Raw genomic sequence first — 23,244 nt, forward strand, 5'->3', positions numbered from 1 at the left:
CTTTTTCTTTTTTATTAGCTATTTGAAACATAAGATTTGCCATTTGAACCATTTTTACTGTGGTTAAAACATGCATAACATAAAATTTACCATGTTAACCATTTCTAAGTGTACAGGTCAGTGACATTAAGTACATTCATTTGCTATGCGACCATCACCACGGTCCATTTCCAGAATTTTTCATCACCCGGTACCCATTAAGCAACAACTCCCCAGCCCCTGGTTAACCTCTAATCTCTGTCTCTATGAATTCTACAGCCAGTTTTTGTAAATAAAGTTTTATTGGCAGGCGGCCATACCCACTCACCTTCATATTGTCTGTAGCTGCTTTCACGACACAAAGCAGAGTTGAGTACCAGCCAGAGAGACCATCTGGCCCGCAAAGCCTAGACTATTTACTCTCTAGCCCTTTACGGAAAAGGTTTGCCGTTCCCTGTCCTGTGGGGTCTCGGCAGCTGTCATCTGTGGGGCTGTCATCCCAGGCAGGGAGGCCCCAGTGGGCTGGGCAGAGAGGAACCAGCCACAGAGGAAGCAGACAATGTTAGTAAAACTCAGATCATACGGCCAGGTCTCAGAGCTGCCCTGGTCAGAGTCAGGTTCCAACCTCAGGTTTAGTGCCCCTTCTGTGACCTCACAGGGCTGCTCAGGTGGAAGGAGGAGAAGGCTTCTCTGGGGTGATAGAGCAGAGAGAGGAGTGGCCAGGGGCAGTGAGGAAGCGGTTGGAGCAATAGGTCTAGGAACCACCGGAGCCAGCTGGAAAGCAGGCTCCACTCAACTCATGCCTGCTGAGCAGCTACCGAGTGCTGGGTCCCAGGTTCCTGCCTCCAGGCTGCTCTCTCTCTGGTGAGGGGGACAGACAGCGAGCTCATCTTATCCCTGAGGGCTCAACGTGCCATGGAGGGTGCATTCAAGTGACCACCAACTGCGTGGTTTAGAAACACCAGAGATTTGTTCTCTCACAGTCTGGAGCCCAGAAGTCCTAAATCAGTATCAGCGGCTGAGAGCAAGGTGAGGGCAAAGCCACACTCGCAGTGGAGGCTCCTAGGAGCAATGCCTTTCGCCTCTTCGGCCATGCTCACGTGTGGACACATCGGTCCAGCCCCAGTGGTCACACCCCCTTCTGTTCCTCCTGTGTCAAATCTCCCTCTGCCTCTCTCTTGTAAAGACATGTGTGATGATGGCATTTAGGACCCACTTAGGTGATCCAGGATAATCTCCCCCTCTTGATACCCTTAATTTAATCAGTCCCGCTGGGGATTTTGGCTTTGACCATCCATGGCGTGGAAGCCACTGGGGGCTTTTAGCAAAGAAGAAATTTGACCATAAAAGGCTCACTGGCTGTTACATGGGAGGAGGCCACTCAGAGGACTGCTTCTCAAACTGTAACATGTGCAGGACGCCCTGGAGATTTGCCGAGTCTGCCATGGCAGGTCCGGACACAGCCTGATGCACCTGATGCTGATGCTGCTGGTCCCTGGGCCACACTTGGCCTGGGGGTGGGGGATGGAGAGGAGGAGAGGAGATAGGGAGAGAGGCAGAGAGTTGTGGGTCTACAGCAAAAACCCAGCTGAAGGATGCTCTGGCTTGGGCCAGGCGGGCAGAGTACACGTGGCAGGAGTGGTCAGACTCTGCATCGGTTTGCAAGGGGAAGCTGACAGGATGGGCTGACGGTTTCCAGGCCAGATGGAGAGAAAGGTGAGTGAGTGAGGAGGCGTAGGTGGGTGACCTGAGCCCAGGTGGGCAAGACTGCAGGTACAGCAGGCATACACTGGCCCTCTGCCTGCAACGCCCCCTCCTCCACCCACTCTCCCCCAGCCTGCCTGACGAACTCCTAACCGCCTGTCAAAACTCAGCCCTGTAAATCCTGTCACATGCTACAGCATGAGTGACCTCGAGGGCGTCATGCCACGTGAAATAAGTAAGCCAGTCACAGAAGGACAAGTACTGTATGATTCCATGCATGTGAGCTACTCAGTGGAGTCAGATTCGTAGAGACTGAAAGTAGACGGGTGGTGCCAGGGGCTGGGGGTGGTGAAATGGGGTGTTAGTGTTTAAGGGGATGGGGTTTCAGTCGTGGAAGATAAAAAAGTTCTGGAAGTGGATGGTGTGGCTGGTTGCACAACAGCGTGACTCTACTTAATGCCACAGAACTGCACACGTGAAAATGGTTAAAATGATAATTTTTATGTATATTTTACCACCGTTTTTCATTTTTTTAATACATTTTTTTTTTTAAAAAGTACTGCAGGAGGTCTCCGTGACCTGGTATGGATTGATTTCCAGGATGTATTGTAAGTGACAAAAGCAAATTGCAGAATACCTGTAGCAAGCTTCCCTCCGTGTAAGAAAATATGCGTGTGTCTGAAATACAACAAGAAGAGCCTTGCCCTGAGTCACCTCTGCTCAGAGCCCTCCCCAGGAGACAGCTTGATCCCTGAAGCATCTGTACGGCCCCATCAGGGTAGGGTCCGCGGCCTGGTGGGACGTATCGGGAAAAGTTGGGATGAAGACAGAACCCGTCAAGGAAACTCGTGTGCCTGGAACACCAAAGACAAGAAAGGGGCCCTAAGGTAGAGGGAGCTGCATGGAGAGGAGCAGCAGCAGAAGGAGGGCGTGGGGGGCAGGAGAAGGTGTATGGATACACTCGATACACTTACACTAGAGCTCCAGAGTCCAGAGAACTCCTCCAGCAATGGCATCACCATGCCCTGCACTTGGAGTCAGGCGGCAGCAGCTAACTGCTCAGGATCTGAAAGCTTTAGGGTTCATCGCAGACATTCGAAAATCAGATTCCTCCCCCCCCCCAAAAAAAAAAAAAAAAGAATCCTGGATTTCTCGCTTCTCTTGAAAAACCAAAAGATGTGGTCGCACCTGACCACCTTCCCTCCGGCAGCGTTTGAGCCCCTCATCCACCCCACTGATCCCCACCGGCCACCAACCTCGCTCTCCATACCTGCCTGGTGGGTGGAGCTTCTCAGTTTGGAATTGGGAGAAGCTCTGTGAAGCTTCTGTCCTGCAGTTTTGTAGGGTTTAAGTATCATTCACCCCACCCTGAGCTAGCTGGGGAGGGGCCTTGGTGCTCTGAGCTGAGCTTGGATAAGTGGGGGATGGGGGAGTTTGCATCTGTGACACTCAGAGGGACACCCGCCCTGTCCAGAGTGCCAGGAGAATTCAGGGGCCCCTTCTCTACTACATCTTGGAGGGGGCTGTCCGTTGTAGGCTGCCTTCCCCCATCCTTTCTCTTCACCCCCATTACCAGTTGGTCGCTAGTCGTCAGCCCCTGCCTGCAAGGCATTGGAGAACCGGGCCAAAGCCAGAGTGCCAGCTGAGCACGGCAGTTTCTCCATCTGCAAACAATAATAATATCGTTTTCATGCCATTGCTGGGAAGGATTCAGTGGGCTACGGCATCACAGGATGCATTCTAGCCGTAGCTTTAAAATATTCATTCTGCCATGATCTAGCGCACTCCTGATGTGGGCTGTTACTTTCCCCAGTCTGCCATAACAAAGCCCTGCAGCTGAGTGGCTTAAAAAACAGAAATGTATTCTCTCACAGTTCTGGATGCCAGAAATCCAAAATCAAGGTGTCAGTAGGGCTGCGTTCCCAGCCAGACTCTGAAGGGGTCCGTTCCATTCCTCAGTCCCAGCTCTGCTGGGAGCCGGTGGTCCTGGGCAGACTTGGCTTGTAGACACATCACCCCCGTTCTGCTCCATCTCCACATGGCGTCTTCCTTGTATATCTGTGTCTGTTCTTATAAGGACACCCCTCATAGTGGATTTAGGGTCCACCCCAAAGCAGTGTGACCTCAACTTAAATAAACTAATGACACCTGAAAAGCCCCATGTCCACATAAGATCACATCCTAAAGCTCTGGGTAGACCTGAACTTGAAAAGCCATTAACCCAGTACAGGTGCAAAGCCTGCCTAGAGGACCCAACAGATGGAGTCCCTGCTCAACAGAAACTCATAGTCCCTAGGCTGTTTCTTCGTTCATTTTGTTTTCTTCTTTCTTCTCTACGGGTCTGTTCCTGAGTGCTGCCTCCATGCCCGCCCATCCTGTGGCAGAAGAGGACGAGGGGAGCCCCAATACAGGCACTGCCCCCGGGCTGGCAGGACAGTGCCGCCTGAGAGCTGCCCCGGTTATCTCGTTTCAGATGGCGGAGCAGCTAATGACCTTGGCCTACGACAATGGCATCAACCTCTTCGATACCGCGGAAGTCTACGCGGCGGGCAAGTACGTGTCTTTCTCGTGGGAAAGAGCCATACGGGCCACGGCTCCCCTGGGAAGAGCCTGTGGCTCTGCTTCCCCAGACGCTTCACGCCTCCCACTCTGCCCACTTTTCTCAATTCTGAATGGCCCGAGGGCACGTTATTTTCATGGGGCCAGAATCGCAGCACACTTAGACACTGGTCACTTGCCAAACTCCCCATGTGTCCACGCACCGAAATGACCTCAGCCCCTCTGGTGCCAAAGAAGCTGTGTGGGGCCACAATTAAGCTGTCATCCGGGGCTCTCCTGCTGTGCCCGTGACTTGTGGCCAGCACCACACACTGGACATTTTCACATCTTAATGGTGCGATTAGGGCTGCAGAGAATCAGGGCCTCTGGAGCTGGGGAGAGTGGGGTCTCGTGAGCCGAGCCGAGCACTGTAAAAGGCACTTCATATTTGGCAGTGAACTTTCCTACTCAATTATGTAAAAGCCCTCTTCAGCCAAGGCTGCTGGCTTCAGTTTTAAAGACGGGCTGTAATCAAATCATCCACTCTCCTGCATCAGGTTTCCAAAAGTCAGCTTTATTTGTGAAGTCATTTGTTGGCTCTCTTTCCTCCTCCCTCTGGCCCCTCCTGCCTGGAGCGAGCCACATTCCCTTCAGCTGGGCTGGAAGCAGCCTGGCCTGCTATGCACCCAGGCCACAGGGCAAGCACCTGCCATGCTAGGCTCCGGGTTAGTGCCTGCAGCCTGCAGTGGGGCCCAAATTAGGGAACCCACCTGGGCCTCTGCTCAAGTCCTGACCCAGGGTCTGAGGATCGGACAGCCCTGGGGGCCTCCACTGGGACCCCCAAATCTCCTCTAACCGACTTCAGCAGCCCTCTGCCCCTCCTGACGCCACAGCCCCTCCCAACGCCTCCAAACTGGCAGCCACTTCCCATCAAAGTGAAACGCTTTCTGGACAGATGAGCTAGCCAAAGGCCAGAGGTGGAGAAACCCAGTGCAAAGCCACAGGGGCCCTGCCCCCATCTCGTTCGGAGCACCCCAGCCTGTGCCCTAGCATTGCACCCACGTGCGGGAGGCAGCTCTGTGCAGCTCGCTGTGCAGGCGCCCAGCACGCTCCATTTCATGGCAGCCACACTCTGTGTCACTTTCTTCACTACCCCCTGATTAAGGGACACCCAGGGCTGGTATACTAGGGCCAGCACACTGGGTCCTGGGCAGCTTCAGTGTGTCTTGGAATCCCCTTCCCAGAAACCGAGAACTCGGGGAGAGGCCTCGTGGGTTGTTGCCCCTGGAGCCCAGCGCCCTCATCCTGCCCTCCACTCCTCTCCGGCCTCTGAATCTGCCTACTCACCCCCATCAATGCCTCGGTTCCAGCAGTTGCCCACCCGTGGAAGCTGGGTACTATATGCCAAGGGACAGGCAGGGAGAGGCTGCACGGGGCACAGGGCTGCCGGGCAGCTCCAGCGGTGGTGGGCCAGGTGCTGTCCCTCTCAATGACCAGGGTGCCAACCACATAGCTTGCTGAGTCCCCCTGCTTCTCATGCTGACGCTAATTTGGGCGCTTCCCAGAGAGCTGCAGGATTTGTGCCCCCTTGGACAGGTGCCAGCCTCACCAACCCCACGGCCACAAGAACCCACGGCCACCAGCAACAGGCGGTGGTTACCTCTGTCTACAGTTCCTGTAACCCCAGGACCACAGCTTACTTTTCTCTCTTCCTCCTGTCCTGAGCCTTTGTCCCACAAGTGAGGGACCAAGGAATGAAAGAAGAGGCCCAGGGCTGAGTGAATTTCTGTGCATCTTGACCAAAAACAGAGCATTCAGAATGTATTCTAAACAGCTTGCAAATTAGAGCCTGTTGTCTCTGAATGGATGACTCAGGCGCTTATATAATTGAATGTGGCACTGAGTGTGGATCATTCTCTGTCCATTGTTTTCGCTCAGAAACATTCTGCTACAAGCAAAAAGTTCTTAAAAGTTCAATGTTAAAAAATTAAAAATCCAGCACTGCAGTGCCAAATGAGGCTGGAACAACTCACCCGTGACTCCGGCTGGCCCGATTTTGGTGCAGGGCCCAGAGTGGTGCCAAACAGGACAGACAGCGGTCAGCATGGCATCTGTTTGTCTGTTGTTCAAAAGCAAGAAGCAAGAGGGACACACACACACACCCTCTGCTGCAGATTCAGCCCCTGCCCCTGAAGACATGTTTATTGTCTCTGAAAACAGATGAATAATTTACCTTTTAAAAAACATACTTATCTGGAAACTTCGCCCACGTGATGCTGCATTTTCCCCAGTAAGTTTGCAGCCACGCAGGGAGACGGGGTGCTACGGTCCAGCTGAACAGGACTTGGGCTCCTTCCTCCTCTGAGAGCCGAGCCACTGCTGCTCGGACAATGCCTGTGGGGACTTGTGCCCACGGCGAGCTCCGTGAGGGAGTAGCACTGCTGCTCCCAGGCTCGCTCTCAAGTGAGCTGCCTGAGCCACGGCGGGCATTGACAGCCTGGCTCTCTGGCCCCAGTGGCACCTTCACAGAGGGGACCAAGTGGCCGATTGTCACGGTGGAGCGGGGTTTGATGTTTCTGTTACACTGTAAGGAAATCTCCTGTCTGTCTTTTTTGCAGGGCGGAAGTTGTTTTAGGGAACATCATTAAGAAGAAGGGATGGAGGTAATGACTGCTCTCTGTGTGGTCGGTGGCCAGGGCGCACACACAGGAAGAGCCTGGAGAAGGCCGGTGGGAAGGGAGGGCTCCGTGAGGGCAGATGCATTCTGGGGTCTGGGATGGGGTGGGCAGGTGGCCCAGGGCAAGCGCTGGCTTGGGTCCCGGTTGCTGTCCTTTCCTATTTGCCAGGAGAGCGTCCGGGGTTGGCTTCGTTGGCCCTTGTCCAGCCTGCCCATCTTCCTAAGGCCTGGAAGTCCCAGAATATGTCTCACTGGGAAGGGAAGACTGTCCCAGAATGGAGGTAGCCCCAGGCAGGTGTGCAGCCCCCGGGAGCCAGGGGCTGTGAGGAGGTGAGGGAGCTTCCACTGAGTCAGTCGCCAAGTCGGGCGCACCCTTCAGTTTTCCAAGTTAGGAGGCATCTCCTGGGAAGTGAGTCAAGTGGAGGCCCTGGCCCCCCAGCTCGACCCCTCCACCACTCACCTAGTTTGTCTGCAGGGGTGCAGAGGGCCAGGGTCCCGGGCTGCAAAGCTGACTTAGGCCAGAAAGAGCTGAGAACGTGAGAACTCCCCAGATAGCCCCCGTACGGCAGGGGTGCTGCCAAGAAGAGAGGGGCGCAGGGTCCTTCCCAGGGGCTGGAATCCACCCTTCTGCCCTGTCCACAGGACTTGGCAAGTGTCTCACCTTTCTGGAGCTTGGGTCCCCACCTCCCTGGTGGGCTGTCCTGAGGCTCCAATGGCCCAAGTCTGTAAAACACCCGCCCAGCCCAGAGCCAGACGTGTCACACTCACCGGGGAAGGGGCAGCTCTTAGGACACCCCCATGTCCCTCTGGGCTGACCCCCCGGGACGCAGGTCAGGAGCCTGCTGTCCCTTGTCAGGCCGTTCCCACCCTCCTCAGACTGCTGGGCTGAGCGCTTGCCTGCACTTTGGGGCCCCCTAGCCCCAGCCCCCAGCTTCCTCTGAAGTGGCAGACACACCCTGGGCCCACGTGTCTTTATTTTCAGGAGCACCAGAAGCTGTTACAAAGCTGGGCCACTCCCCGCCCTCCCCAGGCCCCTAGCAAATGCCATTCAGCATCAGGCCTCCACGTGGGTGAAATACACCCCTCCTTTTACCCCACCCAAGTTGTTTCTTCCTGGCTCTAACTGACGCCAAAATAAATTCCTCCTCACTCCCTAATTAAAGTAAATTGCCTCTGATTAAGTCAGGTGACTACACAGGACCCTTATATAGGTCATCCCTCCCACCTGGAGGTGACCCCAGCTGCCTGTGCTTGTGGCTCTGAGCTGTTTCCTGAGCAGCTGGGGGGGGGGGGGGACCCACAACCACAGGGATCACTCACCCCCTCCCTTGGGAAGGGTCAAGGTCAAATGTAGCCAGGAACAGCCATCATTACCCCCCCCCCCGTACACCCCCTCCAAGAGAGAGTCATGGGGTCTGCGTTTGTCTCATGTGGATTTAAAGCAGGAGAACTGAATCTCTGCACTTCCCCTCCCACCCTCGGCTCTCAGATGCCCCAGCCCAGACTCCCCTCAGCACCACTGAGCTCCCCTCACAATCCAGGTCCTACCCCCACCCCAACCTCTCCCTCCCTCAGTGGGCCCCCAGCTCCCTGCCTGCTGTCCACTCACAGATTTTCTAAAACACTGCCTCCTTCCATCCTTTGCTCATGTCACCCACCAGAGCCCCGGGGTAGCCTCCGAACCTAACGGGACCTTCTCCAGTCTCTGCCCGACCACTCCCTCAATCTGCTTCGTATATGCTGAGCCCCATCCCTGAGACCCCCCTCTACCTAATGCTGAATGCACCTCCTCCTCCTGCTTCCTCTCTGTCAGACCCCCACTGTCTGACTTAACTGTTACATGGTTAGTTTCCGTGTTTCCCCGAAAATAAGACCTACCCCGAAAATAAGCCCGGTTAAGATTGTCAGCCAGACGGACGCATTTAGTACGTTATGATGATGTTCCAGAAGAAGATGACATGACTGTATTTGAATAAATGTAGATTGTTGTACATGAAAAAACATAGATCGCCTGAAACTACGCCCTAATGCATCTTTTGGAGCAAAAATTAATATAAGACCTGGTCTTATTTTCGGGGAAACATGGTAGTTGCATCCATGTAATGGTTAGTTTGGTTAGTCAGTTGCATCCGTGAGTTGTCTCCTGACTCCATGGGAGCCCCAGGACCCAGGCTCAGCACACTGCGAACATCAAATAATAGAGAGGTGCCCCACTTCACAGCCGTGCTCCCCGATGAGGAGGGTGTTAGGACCCCTGTATGAGAGCGGAAGATGGTCAGGGGGAGGAGAGGACCCCTGAGGGGCCACGCCCAGTAACACCCCCATTCTCTTCTGTCTACAGACGATCCAGCCTGGTCATCACCACGAAGATCTTCTGGGGAGGAAAGTAGGTGCAGCCGTGGGTGATGCTATCGGCGGGGGGTCAGGTCCAGCGGCCACAGCCCCACCTCCTGCAGACATCTCTGATTTAGGAGGCTTCTGGGTGGGGGGAGGACGGCAGTCCTGGGGCAACAGAGGGTGCAGGGTCCTGTCCTGGACAGGCCGGCCATGGCCAGGAGCCCAGTGCAGTTTCTTATTCCCTGGTGCCCGCAGCAGGAGTGGCCTGCATGTGTGCAACCGTCTGTCCTGGCTGGTGCCCATATCTGTTAAAGGACATCAAGTTCCAAAAAAGCGGCTTCTGCTGAGTTTATCTTTTCCTCAAACCCTATTTAATTTTTAATTTTACTTTCGTGGGTTTGTCGTTTTTTCTGATGACAAAGGTAACATCTTAAAAATTCTGCAACACAGAAAATTCTTGAACTGTCCAAACCACTCCACCTTCCCTGGGCCACAGAACAGCCCTGCTGGCCTCCAGCTGCCTGCCATATTCTGTCTAGGACTGGACAAAATTGGCTTCCTAGAAATTATATATATGATTCATTCTTAAACTCAAAAAAAAAAAAATTCAAGCCAAGCAGAAGAACACATTGAAAACCAGATGCGTCCACCCCCACCACCCCGAGGACAGCCCAGGCCTCCTCCCGGCCCAGCCTGCATGAGCACGCCCCTGCAGCCTCGTGCTTTTGTCCCCAGAGTGGAATCAGACCGCCCATGGCGCGTGCTGACCTCCTTTGCTTTGCCTAACGTCACATCACAAACATTTTCCCCAAAACCACTTGCAGCATCACTCATGCTGTCGGCCTGTGTTTTCAGAGCGGAGACTGAACGAGGTCTTTCCAGGAAGCACATCATAGAAGGTGAGGGGGCTCTGGCCCCGTGTGGACCCCTCAACCCACGCCATCCTCCCTGGATGCAAAGGCAAAGAAAGCAGTGCCCCCACCCCCACCAGTGACAGGGCGCAGGGCCCCCAGCCTGGGGACCCCCGGAGCTCTGGTCCGACCTTCTCCTCCCACCCAGGCTCACACAGGGGACCCTCTGTGTCATGAGGGAGGGGGCAGGGGTATGGACAGGGCAGGGCAGTGTCACCCTTGTTGTCTCTGGGGAGGACACAGACAGGCCTGGGTTTCCCTCCGGTGCTGACTGGGTGACCATGAGGGACATCACTTCCGCAAGCCTCTGAGGCAGCATCTATAGAATGGGTGTAGTGAGAGCACCCACCTCTGGGCATTGGGATCCGGGAAGATGCCTTGTGAGGGTGGATCTCAGATCCACAGCGCAGGGCTCAGCACATAGGAGCGCGGGGAGAGGGATCAGCTTATTCTGTGTTTTTACTGTCTTCCGGCCTCTTCTATCCATGTTCATTTTCATCAAGGTAATACACTCTCTGCACTAACTGAGGTGCTTAGGAGGCCTTGCTGCCCACCCCTCCCTGTCCCCCAGCCTCAACTCTCCACACAGAGCTCTGCTCTGTACTGGTTCATGAGTGGTGCATTTCAGACACCATCGGCCTTGGGTATGACAGACACTACATGCAGCTCTCCCAGTTATCCCAGGGGCCACCAGGAAGCCGAGGATGCTCCCCCTTCATTCAATCACAGGACATTTGGCCTATGTATTCCCCCCAGTCTTCCTGCACAGGCAGAACCCCCTTTGGTGGTGTGCCCCCACTCCTATCCTGGCTTTCCGCAACCCCAGGTGGCACTTGCTCCCGGTGCCAGGGGCTGCATTCCTTTCATCACTGGCTCGGGGGAGGGCCCAGAAAAATGTGTGAAGATGGTAACAGTCCCTCCTGACTCCTCCCCCAGGTCTGAAGGCCTCCCTGGAGCGGCTGCAGCTGGAATACGTGGACGTGGTGTTTGCCAACCGCCCAGACCCCAATACGCCCATGGAAGGTAGGTTCTCTACCATCTGAGCGGGCCTGGTGCCGTTCCCAGAAGGTTCTGAGCCTAAGAATCTGATGGCCGCCAGCACAGGCCCCCAGGCTGGGCACCCAGGCCAGCAGTCAGAAGAGGCCAGGCCAGGTGGGAGGGAAAGGCCAGGCCTTCCTGGTGGGGGGCGAGGGTGGGCAGGCAGGAAGGGCCTGAGCTCAGCCTCTGACTGTCGTCCCCTGCCCCCCAGGTGTGCCCTGGCACCTCGTGACTGAGTCCCCACCCTTCTGGGTCTACACCCAGTTCTGCGTCCTGGGTTTAGAACTGCTGGGATGTTCTCTCCTCTCAGCTGTTAAGATTCTGTAGCAAAATGAAGTCACAGTTTGATGACTCAGATGCAACTTCTTCCTTCCTTTCAATCGCTTTCCACTGGGAGGTTCCGGGTCTTTTGTTCTGGGGGATGCACTGCTACCTTGGCACAGAAAAAGACAGCGGTTTTGGTTTCTTAGGCCCTATTTATTCTTCTGACTTCGTCTCCATCCTCCGTCTCCCCCGACTTCCTGCCTCAGGCATCTTCTCGTTTGTGCTTTCCTGCTTTGGGGACTTGGAAAATTAAGTTGTGTTCAAATTACTTTTTTCGTGTGTTTATATGTATACACCATTGTGCGTGCGTGTGTGTGTCATGTGTGTGTGGGGGTTGTTTTTTTAACAAAACGAGTGTTCTGTGAAAAGTGATTTGTGCCTCCCTCCCGTGCCCTTGTCATACCAGGCCTGACCGTGTTCCCACAGCTATAAACTCTGGTCTCTTTAAATCTTTCTTTTATCACCAGGGGACCCATTTAGTTCTTCCAAGTCCAGGACATTCATCATAGAAGGTACACAGTACCCTCGGCCCGACTATTGACTTCTGTGTCCAAGCTGCATTTTATGAGACAGTGATTTTATTTACACGACTCTCCCCCTGATGACAAACTTCTCCATAAAATGCATAAGGGAAAAATAAGTGCCCTGTGAGAACATCTTGCAAGTGAAGGAAAAGGGCCCCCGCCCAGGCCACGCTGTCATCTCATCCCTCCCGTCTGTCCTCCCGTGTGCATGTTCCCACCCCGCCTGGCACTGCTGTGATCCTCAGGGCGCCGGCCGGCTGTCTGCCGGGGCCTCCTCTTGAGTTGGGGATGCTGTGATCAGCGCCTGAAACCTTGACCCTGGATGGACTGGGAGAGGGCTGGGGGAGACCCAGTTCCCACTGGAGCGAACACATGGGGGACCCCAGCCCATGTGGCCCCAACAAGTTGTAGCTTCTCTGTAGTTCATGTTTGCTGAGCTCCTACCCCACCCAGAAGCAGTAAACCCCCATGTGAGCCGCCCCCTCCATGGCCCACCGGTTCTGCCATGAGCATCCTGGCTGGGGTACTGCTCACGTCCCCTGGGCGGGCCGGGCCACCTGCCACCCTCACCCCTTGCCATGTGGCCAGACCTCTCCACTGAAATGGACTCATTCACGCCCTTGAAGAATAGCTACGTGAGCCAGGGAGACTCGGGACCTGGGCAGCCTCTGCCCCTGCTGGTCTCTACCCGCCCCTAAGCTAAGGGCACCCAGAACCCCACCCCACAGGCAGGCCTAGGTCTCCCTGGGCCTGGGCTGTGTTCCATGTTGGCAGGGCTCCTGCCTGCCAACTGGCACTGCCACCTGACCCCTCCCATGTATTATTTGTGACATGGCAGGAGATACCATGGGGTTTGGCAGCAGTTGCAAGGATGTGGTCCCCCTGCTTCTGTCCAGCGGCATTAAATATTGAGGTGAAGGACAGTTGTCCTTGTTTCTGGGGCCAAGGACATCATGCGTGGGCAGAAGTGCAAAGTGCTCCTGTGTGGGCCCCACGCCCAGCCTGCCACTGCCCGGGGCACTTGGGGAACCCCGGAGCCTTTGCACAGGACCCCCTTCCCTCAGAGACCAGCCCCAGGTTCTCGCGGGGCCTGCCCATGGCCTTGTCCCCCAGGCACCGTGCACTTCCTTCTCTGCATGGAAGGGGCACTGCCGTGCACTGTGTCGTTTCCCCGTGAGGAGAGAGCGGTGCCAGGGAGCCAGGCTGGTGAACGGGGTGTCCTCTGGCTTCCCTCTCTCCAGCATGTAGACCTGAGCCTTGGCTGAAAAGAATCGGGCAGTTATGCTGCATGGTCGCAGGTGCCCCCAAGAGTGTTTCTAAAGAACCCAACACGGAGAGCCCGGCTGAGAGCCTGGGTTCAGGGTCTGGATGTGGGCAGATATCTTCCTGGGACCCTCCAGCCTCTCCAACCAGGTGCTATCCTCCTTCACGTCGAATGGCATTGGCGGTTAAAGCAGAGGCCCGTTAGTGGTCCCAGCAGAGTTCAGGCTCCGCTGCCAGCCAGCCCTCCTCCCTGAGATGGGCAGAGAGGAGCCACGTCCTTGACCTTGGAAGGAAGGAGAGGGCAGGGCGTGGCCTGCAGGCATGGAAGTCCAGTTGTGATTTTTTTAGGGGTTCTGGGCAAACCCTCTGAGCCCACCACCCCAGAAGCCCCAGCTACCTTAGCTTTCTACTAAGAGGGGACCTCGGGCAAGAGCAGTGTCGCGCTTTGTTTTAGAAACACTTGTTCTTCAACTCTGTTTCCCACGCTGCCTTGGGCAGCTGAACTTGCAAGCACTGTATGGGGCCTGGGAGAAACCTGGGCAAGCAGTCCTGCCCCGCAAAGCTAAGGACATTGGACATTTAAAAATGTGAGGCCAAGTGCTGTTTGGAAAACCACAACATCCCCATGAGGCTGAAACAGCCTAGGAGGGAACTATACCTGGCAGATTTTTATTTCTCAAAACCTTTTCTTGAGTGCTAGGGAGAATCTACTGTATTAGGTGAGGGAGGGTCCCTTCTCTCCTACTTAAAAGGAAGGCCTGGGGTTTCAACCATTTACTTCTTAGGACATTGCGATTCTCAGCTGCCCGGTATTCAGGGTATTCAGGTTGTTTCCAGAGCACGTGGAGACTGACCCCATTGTCCTGGGGGCAGAAACCACCACCATCTTGTGCTGGGGGCCCACTCTAGCCCAGGGCTGGGCTGACTTGAGAAGCCGAGGCCTGGCCCAAACGGGGCTGTCCATGTCTCCTTTGGGCTCTCCTTTGGGACACATGGGGAGCTCCAGCCTGCAGCCCCCACTCTGGGACCACCCAGGGCCCCACGCCATGCCCTTTGTCCCTACAGATGCCATCATCACCTCTGCCTTCAGTTCTCCAGATCCCACTGAGAACTGGGAATGGCCCGAAGTAACAGGCCAGAAACAGCAAAAATTGTGTTTACGTCCTGTTGCCTTCCGCAAATCTGATTGGAACCTTAATCCGTATCTGGTTCTTCCTGAGGACCAGCGTCCCTGATTCTTGCCCAACTAGAGAACTCCCCCCTTCTAGAGTCTAGAATCACATACTTTGGTCTCCCCTGCCCTCATCCCTCTAACCTGCCACAGAAGCATCCCAGTCCATCCATAACCCATTTTTCAAATGTTCCATTCGGGGAAGTGGTTTTCAAGACCAACTTCTAGGGTGGAGGTTCCCTTTTTTCTGTCGTCCCGGAGATTCCCCTGCCACACCCGACCTCGGAGCCAGGAAGTACACTGCTTGCAAGCCGTCTTCGCAGCCCCCTTCCCTGCTCCCGGCGCCCCGCCTATATTTGCAGAATGTCCCCAGGCTGGGCCCCGTGCCCCTGGCTGCCCTCCCACCTGCGGTTTCCCCTTCTCTCATGACAGAGACCGTTCGCGCCATGACGCACGTCATCAACCAGGGGATGGCCATGTACTGGGGCACGTCACGCTGGAGCTCCATGGAGATCATGGTATGGTGACTTCTTGGTGTGTGTGCGTCCCGAGCGTGTGCTCCCTGTCCCCACTCTGCGGCTCCCGGGGCTCTGGCAGATCCAGAGCCGTTGGTCACAATTACACAGATTACTGTGGTCTGGTAGTCATGGCCGCAGGCTTCGCAGACAGGGGAGTCTTAGCTTCAGGCCTGGGTGGAATCTGTCTGTGTTGACAGGAGGCTTCACCTCTGAGGCTCACTTTCCCCACCTAGAACACAAGACCACTAGGAAGACCGCCCCCTCATGAGGCTGTTCGGAAGATTACCTGAGAACAGGTGTGAGCTCTTAGCAGAGGTTCTGGAGCTCAGGTGACAGCAATGGCGGGCCCTCCCGCTGAGCTCTCATGGTCTTCCAGGTGCTGTTAGATTCAAAGGCTTCCTGTGGACTAACTCCCACTAAATCCTCACAGTGCCCTGTGAGGTAAGTGCTGCTGTCATCCAGGTTTTCAGAGAGGTTACATGCCGAAGGTCACACAGTTCATTCTGAGATGAATGCCCAGCCGTGTGGCTCGGAGTCTGGGCAGCCTCCGGATGTGAGCAGCTGTTGGGATCCCGGGTGTCCATCTCGTAATCCATGATGTTTCCCCCTCACCTACACTTTCAGGAAAGTGTCCCCTTCATTGTCATTTCCCTCCACGGGAGGCATTTGAGGCCGAGGGCAGCAGATGCTTCTTGCTGTTTCTGGAGTATCCCAGAAGGGTCAGCAGAGTGGCTGTGTGCTCCTCAGAGGCAGGCACCGGAGGGGAGAATGGAGGGCAGAGGCCAGGGGACGGCCCCCTCGCAGCCTCCCCTCTGAGGCTGACCACCACGACCCTTGCTTCCAGGACCCCTCTCAGCCTTAGCCCTTACTGCTCCACCTCCCAGAATTACCGTATCTCAGTTCCCCTGGAAGGGGGTTTCTCCTCTAATGAGTCCCTGATTTCCACTTCATCAAAGAAATTAAGCAGGATTTTCAAGTTAAACACGCCCTAGCTGAGGCGGCCCATTGGCTCACTTGGTTGGAGTGCAGTGCTCTGAACAGCAGGGTTGCCAATTTGATCCCCACATGGGCCACTGTGAGCTGCACCGTTTACAACTAGGTCGAAACAACTACTTGGCTTGGAGCTGATGGGTCCTGGAAAAACACACTTAAAATAAATAAAAAGTTTAAAAAAAAAAAAAAAAAACTACCCTAGCAGTCCCTGGCACTAATCGGCTTTGGCATTTGTGGCATTAATGAGCATTTGGCATCTTTCTGAAGCTGCCTGGAGCCAGCAGCATCTTCTCCCTATTTCACACCCATTTCACAGATGTGAAAGCTGAGTCTATAGCTAAAGGGAAAGGGCCTCCCAGGTTGGCAGACAGGGCTTTCCCAGGGGTCTGTCTGTCAACATCAGCCCTGGCTCACACCCATCTGGTCTGTGGAGTGGAGGCATGAACAGCAAGTCCCAGAAATGGACTGATGCCAGCCACTCTCCCTCCTGACCTTGCCTTTCCTGCTGCTGCCATGGTCCTGGGTCCAGCGCCCTGGAGTGACCATCATGATAAAAGCAGTAACTGCACAGCTGACAGACACTGAATGCCCACCCATGTAGGCACAGTCTGCCTTGAGGGCTGTAACCACTGTTGGCTCATTTGACCCTCACAACAGATGGGGAAACTGAGGCACAGAGGGGCTCACCCCTTGCACAAAGCCTCCCAGCAGGGCCAGCCCAGTGGCTCAGGCGGTTGGAACGCCATGCTCCTAACTCCGAAGGCCACGGGTTCAATTCCCACATGGGCCAGTGAGCTGCGCCCTCTATGTCTAAGATTGTGAACAACAGCTCTCCCTGGAGCTGGGCTGCCCCGAGCAGCTGGAGGTTGCTGTGGGCTGCGGTGTGCTGCCATGAGTGGCCAGTGGCCAGCGTGAGTGGCCGGCAGACAGTGTGAGTGGCCAGCAGCCAGCATGAGCTGCCATGGGCTACTGTGTGCTGCCATGAGTGGCTGGCAGCCAGCGTGAGTGGCCAGCAGCCGGTGACAGCTTCTGTGAGCTGCTGTGAGCGGCCAACTGACGACCGAATGCCTCAGGGGGGTGGGGGGAGCGCAAGGCTCATAATACCAGCGTGGGCCAGGGAGCTGTGTCCTACACAACCAGACTGAGAAACAACTGCTTGAACTGGAGTGGAGCAGAAGAAGGGGGGGGGGGAAGCCTCCCAGCTAATAAATGCCAAACCTAAGTCTCACTACTGGGTGTGCTCCCCCCTCAACCTTGGGGTCTGACAGCCCACCCCCTATTCCCAGGTGGATGGTAGGGCCTAACAGGCTCCCAGGAAAGCTGTGAGAAGGGGGCGGGGCAGGTGGGCCACTCTTCCTGGAGAGGCCTCTGTGTCTCCTCCCTGCTGCGCAGCAGTGCCCCCAGACCTGCTGACCGTCAGACCACAAGCCCCTCCTTGCATCCACAGGAGGCCTACTCTGTGGCCCGGCAGTTCAACCTGATCCCGCCCATCTGCGAGCAAGCAGAGTACCACATGTTCCAGCGCGAGAAGGTCGAGGTGCAGCTGCCTGAGCTCTTCCACAAGATAGGTGGGCTCCTCGGCCCGCCCCACCCCCCCTGCACAGCCCTCTCCCCACCCCCCTCCCCCCAGGGCCCAGGGCTTGACCTCCACGGGCTTTCCTCTCTCAGGAGTGGGCGCCATGACCTGGTCCCCTCTGGCCTGCGGCATCGTTTCTGGAAAGTACGACGGTGGCGTCCCACCCTACTCCAGAGCCTCCTTGAAGGTAAAGGAGTGGCTGGGGGTGGGGCGGGGATGGGCAGGGGACAGGCATTTTGGACAGGTGGGGTCTTTGGGCAGGCTGCCTGGACGCTGGTGCGAGGCCCCTGTCCGCTGGGTGCTCCCAGGCTGTGGGAACTTGGAGCCCCTGCTGGGCGGAGCCCACACCAGGGGACATGCCCCAGGAGAAGAGGCCTCTGCACTCCGAGCGCCACCACCCTCCCCACCCCAGTTCAGTATTCACAACCTTGGCTGGGTCCACATGTGCCATTTGGGATGTGGGGTGCTCCTCCCTCCACACACACACACGCACACGCACACGCTCACACACACTCTGGCCCATCACAGGGCTCTGGGCTGAGCTCAGGGCCAGGGGCTGCAGACCTTCTTCAGTTGCCACTCAAAGATGACTCCCCGGGACAAGCCCCCCACACACACACACTTCTGGAGAGGGGACTGAGAGAGAGTCCCCAGAATGCGGGGTTTGGGGCACGAGGAGCAGGCAGGAAAAGGCCTGCCCAGGCCAGGGCAGATCCAGCACTGGAACCCCCACCCCAGGTTTGAGGGCAGGATGGCCTGCCCCCACCTCTCCCCTCCCCTGACAGCAAGGTCAGGTTGCCCCTGGGAGGCACTGCAACCGCAGGGGTGGAGGCAGCGGGACGACCCTCGCCCCCCCCAGATCTGGGCCAAAGGCAGCAGTACCCCTCGCAGGGACGCCGGGCCTCCTGGGAGAACAGAAGTCAGCGTGTTGCCAACTTGTGCTGCCTCCGGGGCCCTGCCTCAGACTCCAGGGTCAGAGTACAGCAGGCCTCACCCTTCCAACTCTGCCCACAGCCGGCCATGTTTAGGCTGGGGGCGTGCTGGGGGCGGGGCGGTGCTGCCTGTAAGTGCAGATGAGAGCTGCTGTTTGGGGAGAAGGGTCTGAAAGGCGCACAAGTCATCGGCCAGGGCATACAGAGGTGCAGGTGACCCGCCCTCACCCGTGGGCTGCGCTCTCTCCCCCACCCCCAACCAGGGCTACCAGTGGCTGAAGGACAAGATCCTGAGTGAGGAGGGCCGGCGCCAGCAGGCCAAGCTGAAGGAGCTGCAGGCCATCGCAGAGCGCCTGGGCTGCACCCTCCCGCAGCTGGCCATAGGTAACAGGGCTGGGGGGACCCCTGGTGCCTGGGCCACCCCTTCCATCAGCCAGCTATGGGGATGGGGTCCCTGAGCACAGGCCACCTCTCCACACGGGGGCAGTTTGGGCCAGGTCTCCCCCAGCACCCCTGAGCACTGGGCTTGCCAGGCCCCTCCTAGGCACCCCCAGCTCCCATACCAAGAGGCCAGGTGTCTCTGGACCAGTGAGGGTCAGGGCAGAACCAGAAGGAACCCTGCAGTGGGTATGCCTCCTCACCTGTGGTCTTGCTGCCCCCCCAGCCTGGTGCCTGAGGAACGAGGGCGTCAGCTCCGTGCTCCTGGGCGCTTCTAGCACAGACCAGCTAATGGAGAACATTGGAGCAATACAGGTGAGCAGGGTCCCCGCTGGGCGCCAGCCCCCCAGGGCCCTTGAGCAGAGGTCGGGAGTCCTTGATGGGACCCCCATTTGTCCAGCACATATTTGGGGAGCACTTACTGCGTGCCAAGCACTGTCCTCGGTACCTGGGCTCCATCAGTGAGCCACCAAAGAGCACCCCCAGAAGAGCAGGCGTTCTAGCCAGAACAGACAGTAAACGCTAAATTCGAGAATTAAGGGAATTAGAGTATTTGTCAGATAAGCACTATGGAAAAACACTAGAGCAAGGTCAGGGTGTCTGGCGGGGCAGAGGGGAGGTAGAGCCATGGGCCCAGGGTGAAGGGGCTCTCAGGGTGGGCTTCGGGAGAAAGTGACGTGAGCAAAGGCTCGGAGGGTGAGGACTGGGCCATGCAAACACTTGGGGAAGAACGTTCCAGGTGGTGGGACAGCCATGGAAGATCCAAGGTGGGTGCAAGCCCAGGGGCCAGCAGGGGGGCAGGGCAGGAGCTGAGTGGATCCCACAGGACACTGCACACTGTCTGAGGACTTTGGTGACAATTGTGAGTGAGATGGGTGCTGTGTGATGCTGAGGGGTGTGGTCTGACTTGGGTTTTAAAAGCATCCCTCCCTGGCTGCTGTGGAGGGAAACTGGGCGGCAGAAGCAGAGGCAGAGAGATGTGCTGGGAAGTCACAGTGGGAGAGTGAGTAGGGGGAGGTGGAGATGGGAGAGGTCGGTGCATCCTGTTTGGAAGATGGGCCAGAGGGACTGGCTGAAAACTGGATGTGAGGCTGAGGGAGAGCGAGTCAGAGATGGCCCCTGGGGTTTTGTCACCTGGAAGGGTGAGGTAAGAAAGGCTGGGAAAACCAGTTTAGGGGTGTGGAAATCAGGCACCTGGCCCTGCAGTCTGCATCTTATGCCTTCCCGAAGGTTCTAGAGCATTCTGGAGTTTGAGGGGCAGAGTATAAACCAGGGCAGGCTTCCTCTCTGCTCCAAACCTTCTGGAATAAAAAAGCAGTGTGGCCCCAACTTGCTTCAGCTGGAGATCGATAAAACAGGGGCAGGAGGGGCCTGGACCAGCGGGGCTGGCCGAACATCACCCACCCGCCTCCTGTGCAGGCCGGGCCCGTCTTGATGGAATTCTGATTTGCTCTCGTCTTCCCACACAGGTCCTTCCCAAGCTGTCATCTTCCATTATCCACGAGATCGATAGTATTTTGGGCAATAAACCCTACAGCAAAAAGGACTACCGGTCCTAAGAAGCCCCCCCGCTGGCCCGGACACTTTCCTTCCCCTCCCAGTCTCTCTGTTCGCTGCTCGCTTACGCTGTTCTGAAGCCACACTCTTGTGTGGTTTGCATCAAAAAGAAAACAAGGCACCCAGATAACGTCATTGGGAAAACATCTCAAAAGTCACTGCAACACACCATCCGCTGCTTCCAGGGACCCATGTGGCTTCCAGGGACCCATATCGTGGCGGGGACTTTGATTATTAGAAGGACGGTAAAGTGGTCCCACCCAAGCCTGCAGCCTCTGCTCATCCTCCAAGAAGAAACCACCACGTTTTCTCCCAGCTGCAACCCTTCATGGAGACTCCTCAAGTCCAGGCCAGGCCGGACCAATTGGGGTCTGGGGGCAGGCAGGGCTGGCCGCTCCTCTGCCAAGAGCCCCCGCCTGGTGTTGGTCTTTCTGTGGCCGCCTCTGCGTGGCCTGGATGTTGGGGCTGGGCCTCCCCACGGGGGCCTCCCTCTGGCCAGGGGCTCCAGGTACTTTCCAATGGGCCTGACCTCAGATGCTTCCCCCACCCCTTTTCCACAGCCACCTGCCCCAGGGGGTTTCTGAGGGGCCTCCCATGTTATACCTTGACCCCTACCTCCTCCCTTGCTGGCAGGGGCAGGGATCCAGGGGGACTGGCTCTGCAATTTGGGACCCACAGAAAGTTTGGGGATCGGATTTCAAGCTCATCGCCCCACCATCATGCTCCCTGCACAATGAGCCCCATACCTGGGCGGCCCAGAGCACTTGGCAGGGGGCCTGGTGGAGCGGGCTCCAGCCCAGGTCCCTCCAGGGCCCCCCACCTTCCCTCCCTGCCGGGACCCCAGTCTGCTGCCCCATGCATGCCCCAGAAGGCCCTGAGGTCGTGCATGCTTAGCTGGACTGTGGCCTCTGACCACTCTCAGGAGAGGTTGGTGTCTGTTCTGCCTGGGGTGGTGGCATTGGGTCCACAGAGAGAACATGCTTAGATCTTTCCAGTGAGGGAGGGTCCCTGGGGTTGTCTGCACTGTGAGCCCAGGGCTGGGAGGCCTGACACCCAACAGCAGCCCCCACAATGTGGGAACACATCCCAGGAGCCTCTCCTTAGAGAGGTGCCCCCGCAAGGCCTCAAATCAGGCAAGGCTGGGGTGTTCCGTCTTGGGGTGCTAAGTGTCAATGAGCTCAGAGCTTGTGACCTGGATGGATGGGCAGCACGGATGGGCAGCAGTGCTGCCCCTGGAACCCCACACACACACACACCCTGTGAAAAGTGGGGATGGCTGGAGTTGGTCATTCCCTTTCACAGCTTGGAACAGATTGGAGACAGGGAGGAAGGGCAGGACAGAACTGTCAGCCGCTTTGCAGCCCCAGACCCTGAGGTCCTGAGAGGTACCCCAGCCTCTGCTGGCTATGTGGTGGGGCAGGAGCCAGGCTCTACAGCTGTGCCAGCCCACTCTGGGGGAGGCCCATTGCCGGCCAGCCCCACCTGGGCACCCCACACCCTCACACTCTCCCTGGAAGGTGGGCACAGCGGGTCCTGCTTTCATAGAAGCTGCTGTTACCAGAAGCTTCCCCTGTCATTCTCGAAGGCTCCCATCAGTCCTGGCTGGGCTGAGGCCTGGGACAGCAGCTTTGAGAAAGCCACAAAGGCAAGGCGAGGACAGCCTTCTCCACTCCTGACCTTTGTGCTGACCTGGAGTCTAGAACCTTCCCCCTCCTCATAGACCAGGCCCTTGGGGGTCTTCACCCAGTCTCCTGCAGGCTTCACCCTGTGGGTGTGGGGAGGGGGCAACACCTGTCCCAGCAGAGGTGCCCAGCCAGCGGCCACTCCCCGTCACCCGAGGTGGAGGAGTCATGCCCTGGGCACTTTGTCTGGCCCACACAGTGGGCCAAATCACGTCCCCCTCCTGGGGAGACTGGCTGGGCCCTCTGCACACCTGCCCCCAGACCACCCACTGTTGGAACAGGGACCAGGACTTGTAGTGGGGCCCGAGGTGGGGGCTGTGCCCCCAGGAGCCACAGCCAGGAAGGCTGAGCCCCTGTTGGCTGCATGTTTGCCAAACAGGGAGAAAAGGGCAACCAAGGCTGAGCTCAGCCAAGGCAGAAATGGCCGGTGCCAGGACCCAGCTGCCTTGGCCCTGAGGCACTGTCCTAGTGTCCTACACCCACGGCAGGGAAGACGGGCTCTGCTTCCTGGCCGAGGGTCCCTTGACTTAGGAGGGGGCTGGAGTAGGGCAGAGGAAGTTGGATGGACGGCCAAGGGCAGTCAGAGCCTGAAAAGAGCTGGGCAGCGGCAGGCCTGAAAGGGGCAGGGCCTCCCCCCAGCCTCTCCCCGTCCCCTTGAAGCAGAATTTGCCCCATGGGTCCCTCAGGAGTGCCCTACACAGGAAGTAGGCCTGGACTGGGGACAGGGCTGGGATCATTCTTTCTTGTTAATGACACACGGAGTCCCCACCATTTCTCAGCCCACATCTGTGGTAAAATCCAAGGAGCGACGCAGGACTTGCTCCGTTTTCTGTTCTCTTCCAGTCATGTAAATAATGTGCTGCTTTCTCTCCCTTTTTTTAATGACTGTGGTTCCTCAGCTAACGGTACGCCCTCCCTCTCGAGGCGAGACTGCCATACGTCTTGCGCTTCCGTATTTATGGAATGACAAAATAAAACCCAAGCCCGAAGGGTCCTGGGCTTTCCGCTCCTCTCATTTCCAGGCCAATCCGTGCTCTAGGTCAGGGCTGGCCGGGAGGGCAGTGGGGGCAGGGGGGAGAAGG

General features: G+C 56.9%; 1 protein-coding gene across 11 annotated transcripts in view; it reads left to right on the top strand.

The window, feature by feature from the left end:
- Positions 1 to 23,155, top strand: part of KCNAB2 (potassium voltage-gated channel subfamily A regulatory beta subunit 2) — an 82,088-nt gene extending 58,933 nt beyond the window's left edge. For 6 of the 11 annotated variants that reach the window (XM_074334201.2, XM_074334198.2, XM_074334200.2 and 3 more), the window contains 12 exons: positions 4,157 to 4,236; positions 6,840 to 6,884; positions 9,240 to 9,284; positions 10,091 to 10,134; positions 11,083 to 11,169; positions 11,976 to 12,020; positions 14,899 to 14,984; positions 17,425 to 17,545; positions 17,646 to 17,740; positions 18,749 to 18,869; positions 19,150 to 19,238; positions 20,393 to 23,155. In XM_074334201.2, coding sequence (XP_074190302.1) covers positions 4,157 to 4,236; positions 6,840 to 6,884; positions 9,240 to 9,284; positions 10,091 to 10,134; positions 11,083 to 11,169; positions 11,976 to 12,020; positions 14,899 to 14,984; positions 17,425 to 17,545; positions 17,646 to 17,740; positions 18,749 to 18,869; positions 19,150 to 19,238; positions 20,393 to 20,482 — 948 coding nt within the window. In that variant the 3' untranslated portion in view covers positions 20,483 to 23,155. The remainder of the gene's footprint in view (positions 1 to 4,156; positions 4,237 to 6,839; positions 6,885 to 9,239; positions 9,285 to 10,090; positions 10,135 to 11,082; positions 11,170 to 11,975; positions 12,021 to 14,898; positions 14,985 to 17,424; positions 17,546 to 17,645; positions 17,741 to 18,748; positions 18,870 to 19,149; positions 19,239 to 20,392) is intronic. The other 5 variants (XM_074334202.2, XM_088790069.1, XM_074334205.2 and 2 more) reach the window with 1 other exon arrangement.
- The last annotated feature ends 89 nt before the right edge of the window (positions 23,156 to 23,244 follow it).

This window comes from Rhinolophus sinicus, chromosome 14, assembly GCF_057876585.1.
Source record: "Rhinolophus sinicus isolate RSI-liver-muscle chromosome 14, RSI-T2T, whole genome shotgun sequence".
Taxonomy (NCBI): domain Eukaryota; kingdom Metazoa; phylum Chordata; class Mammalia; order Chiroptera; family Rhinolophidae; genus Rhinolophus; species Rhinolophus sinicus.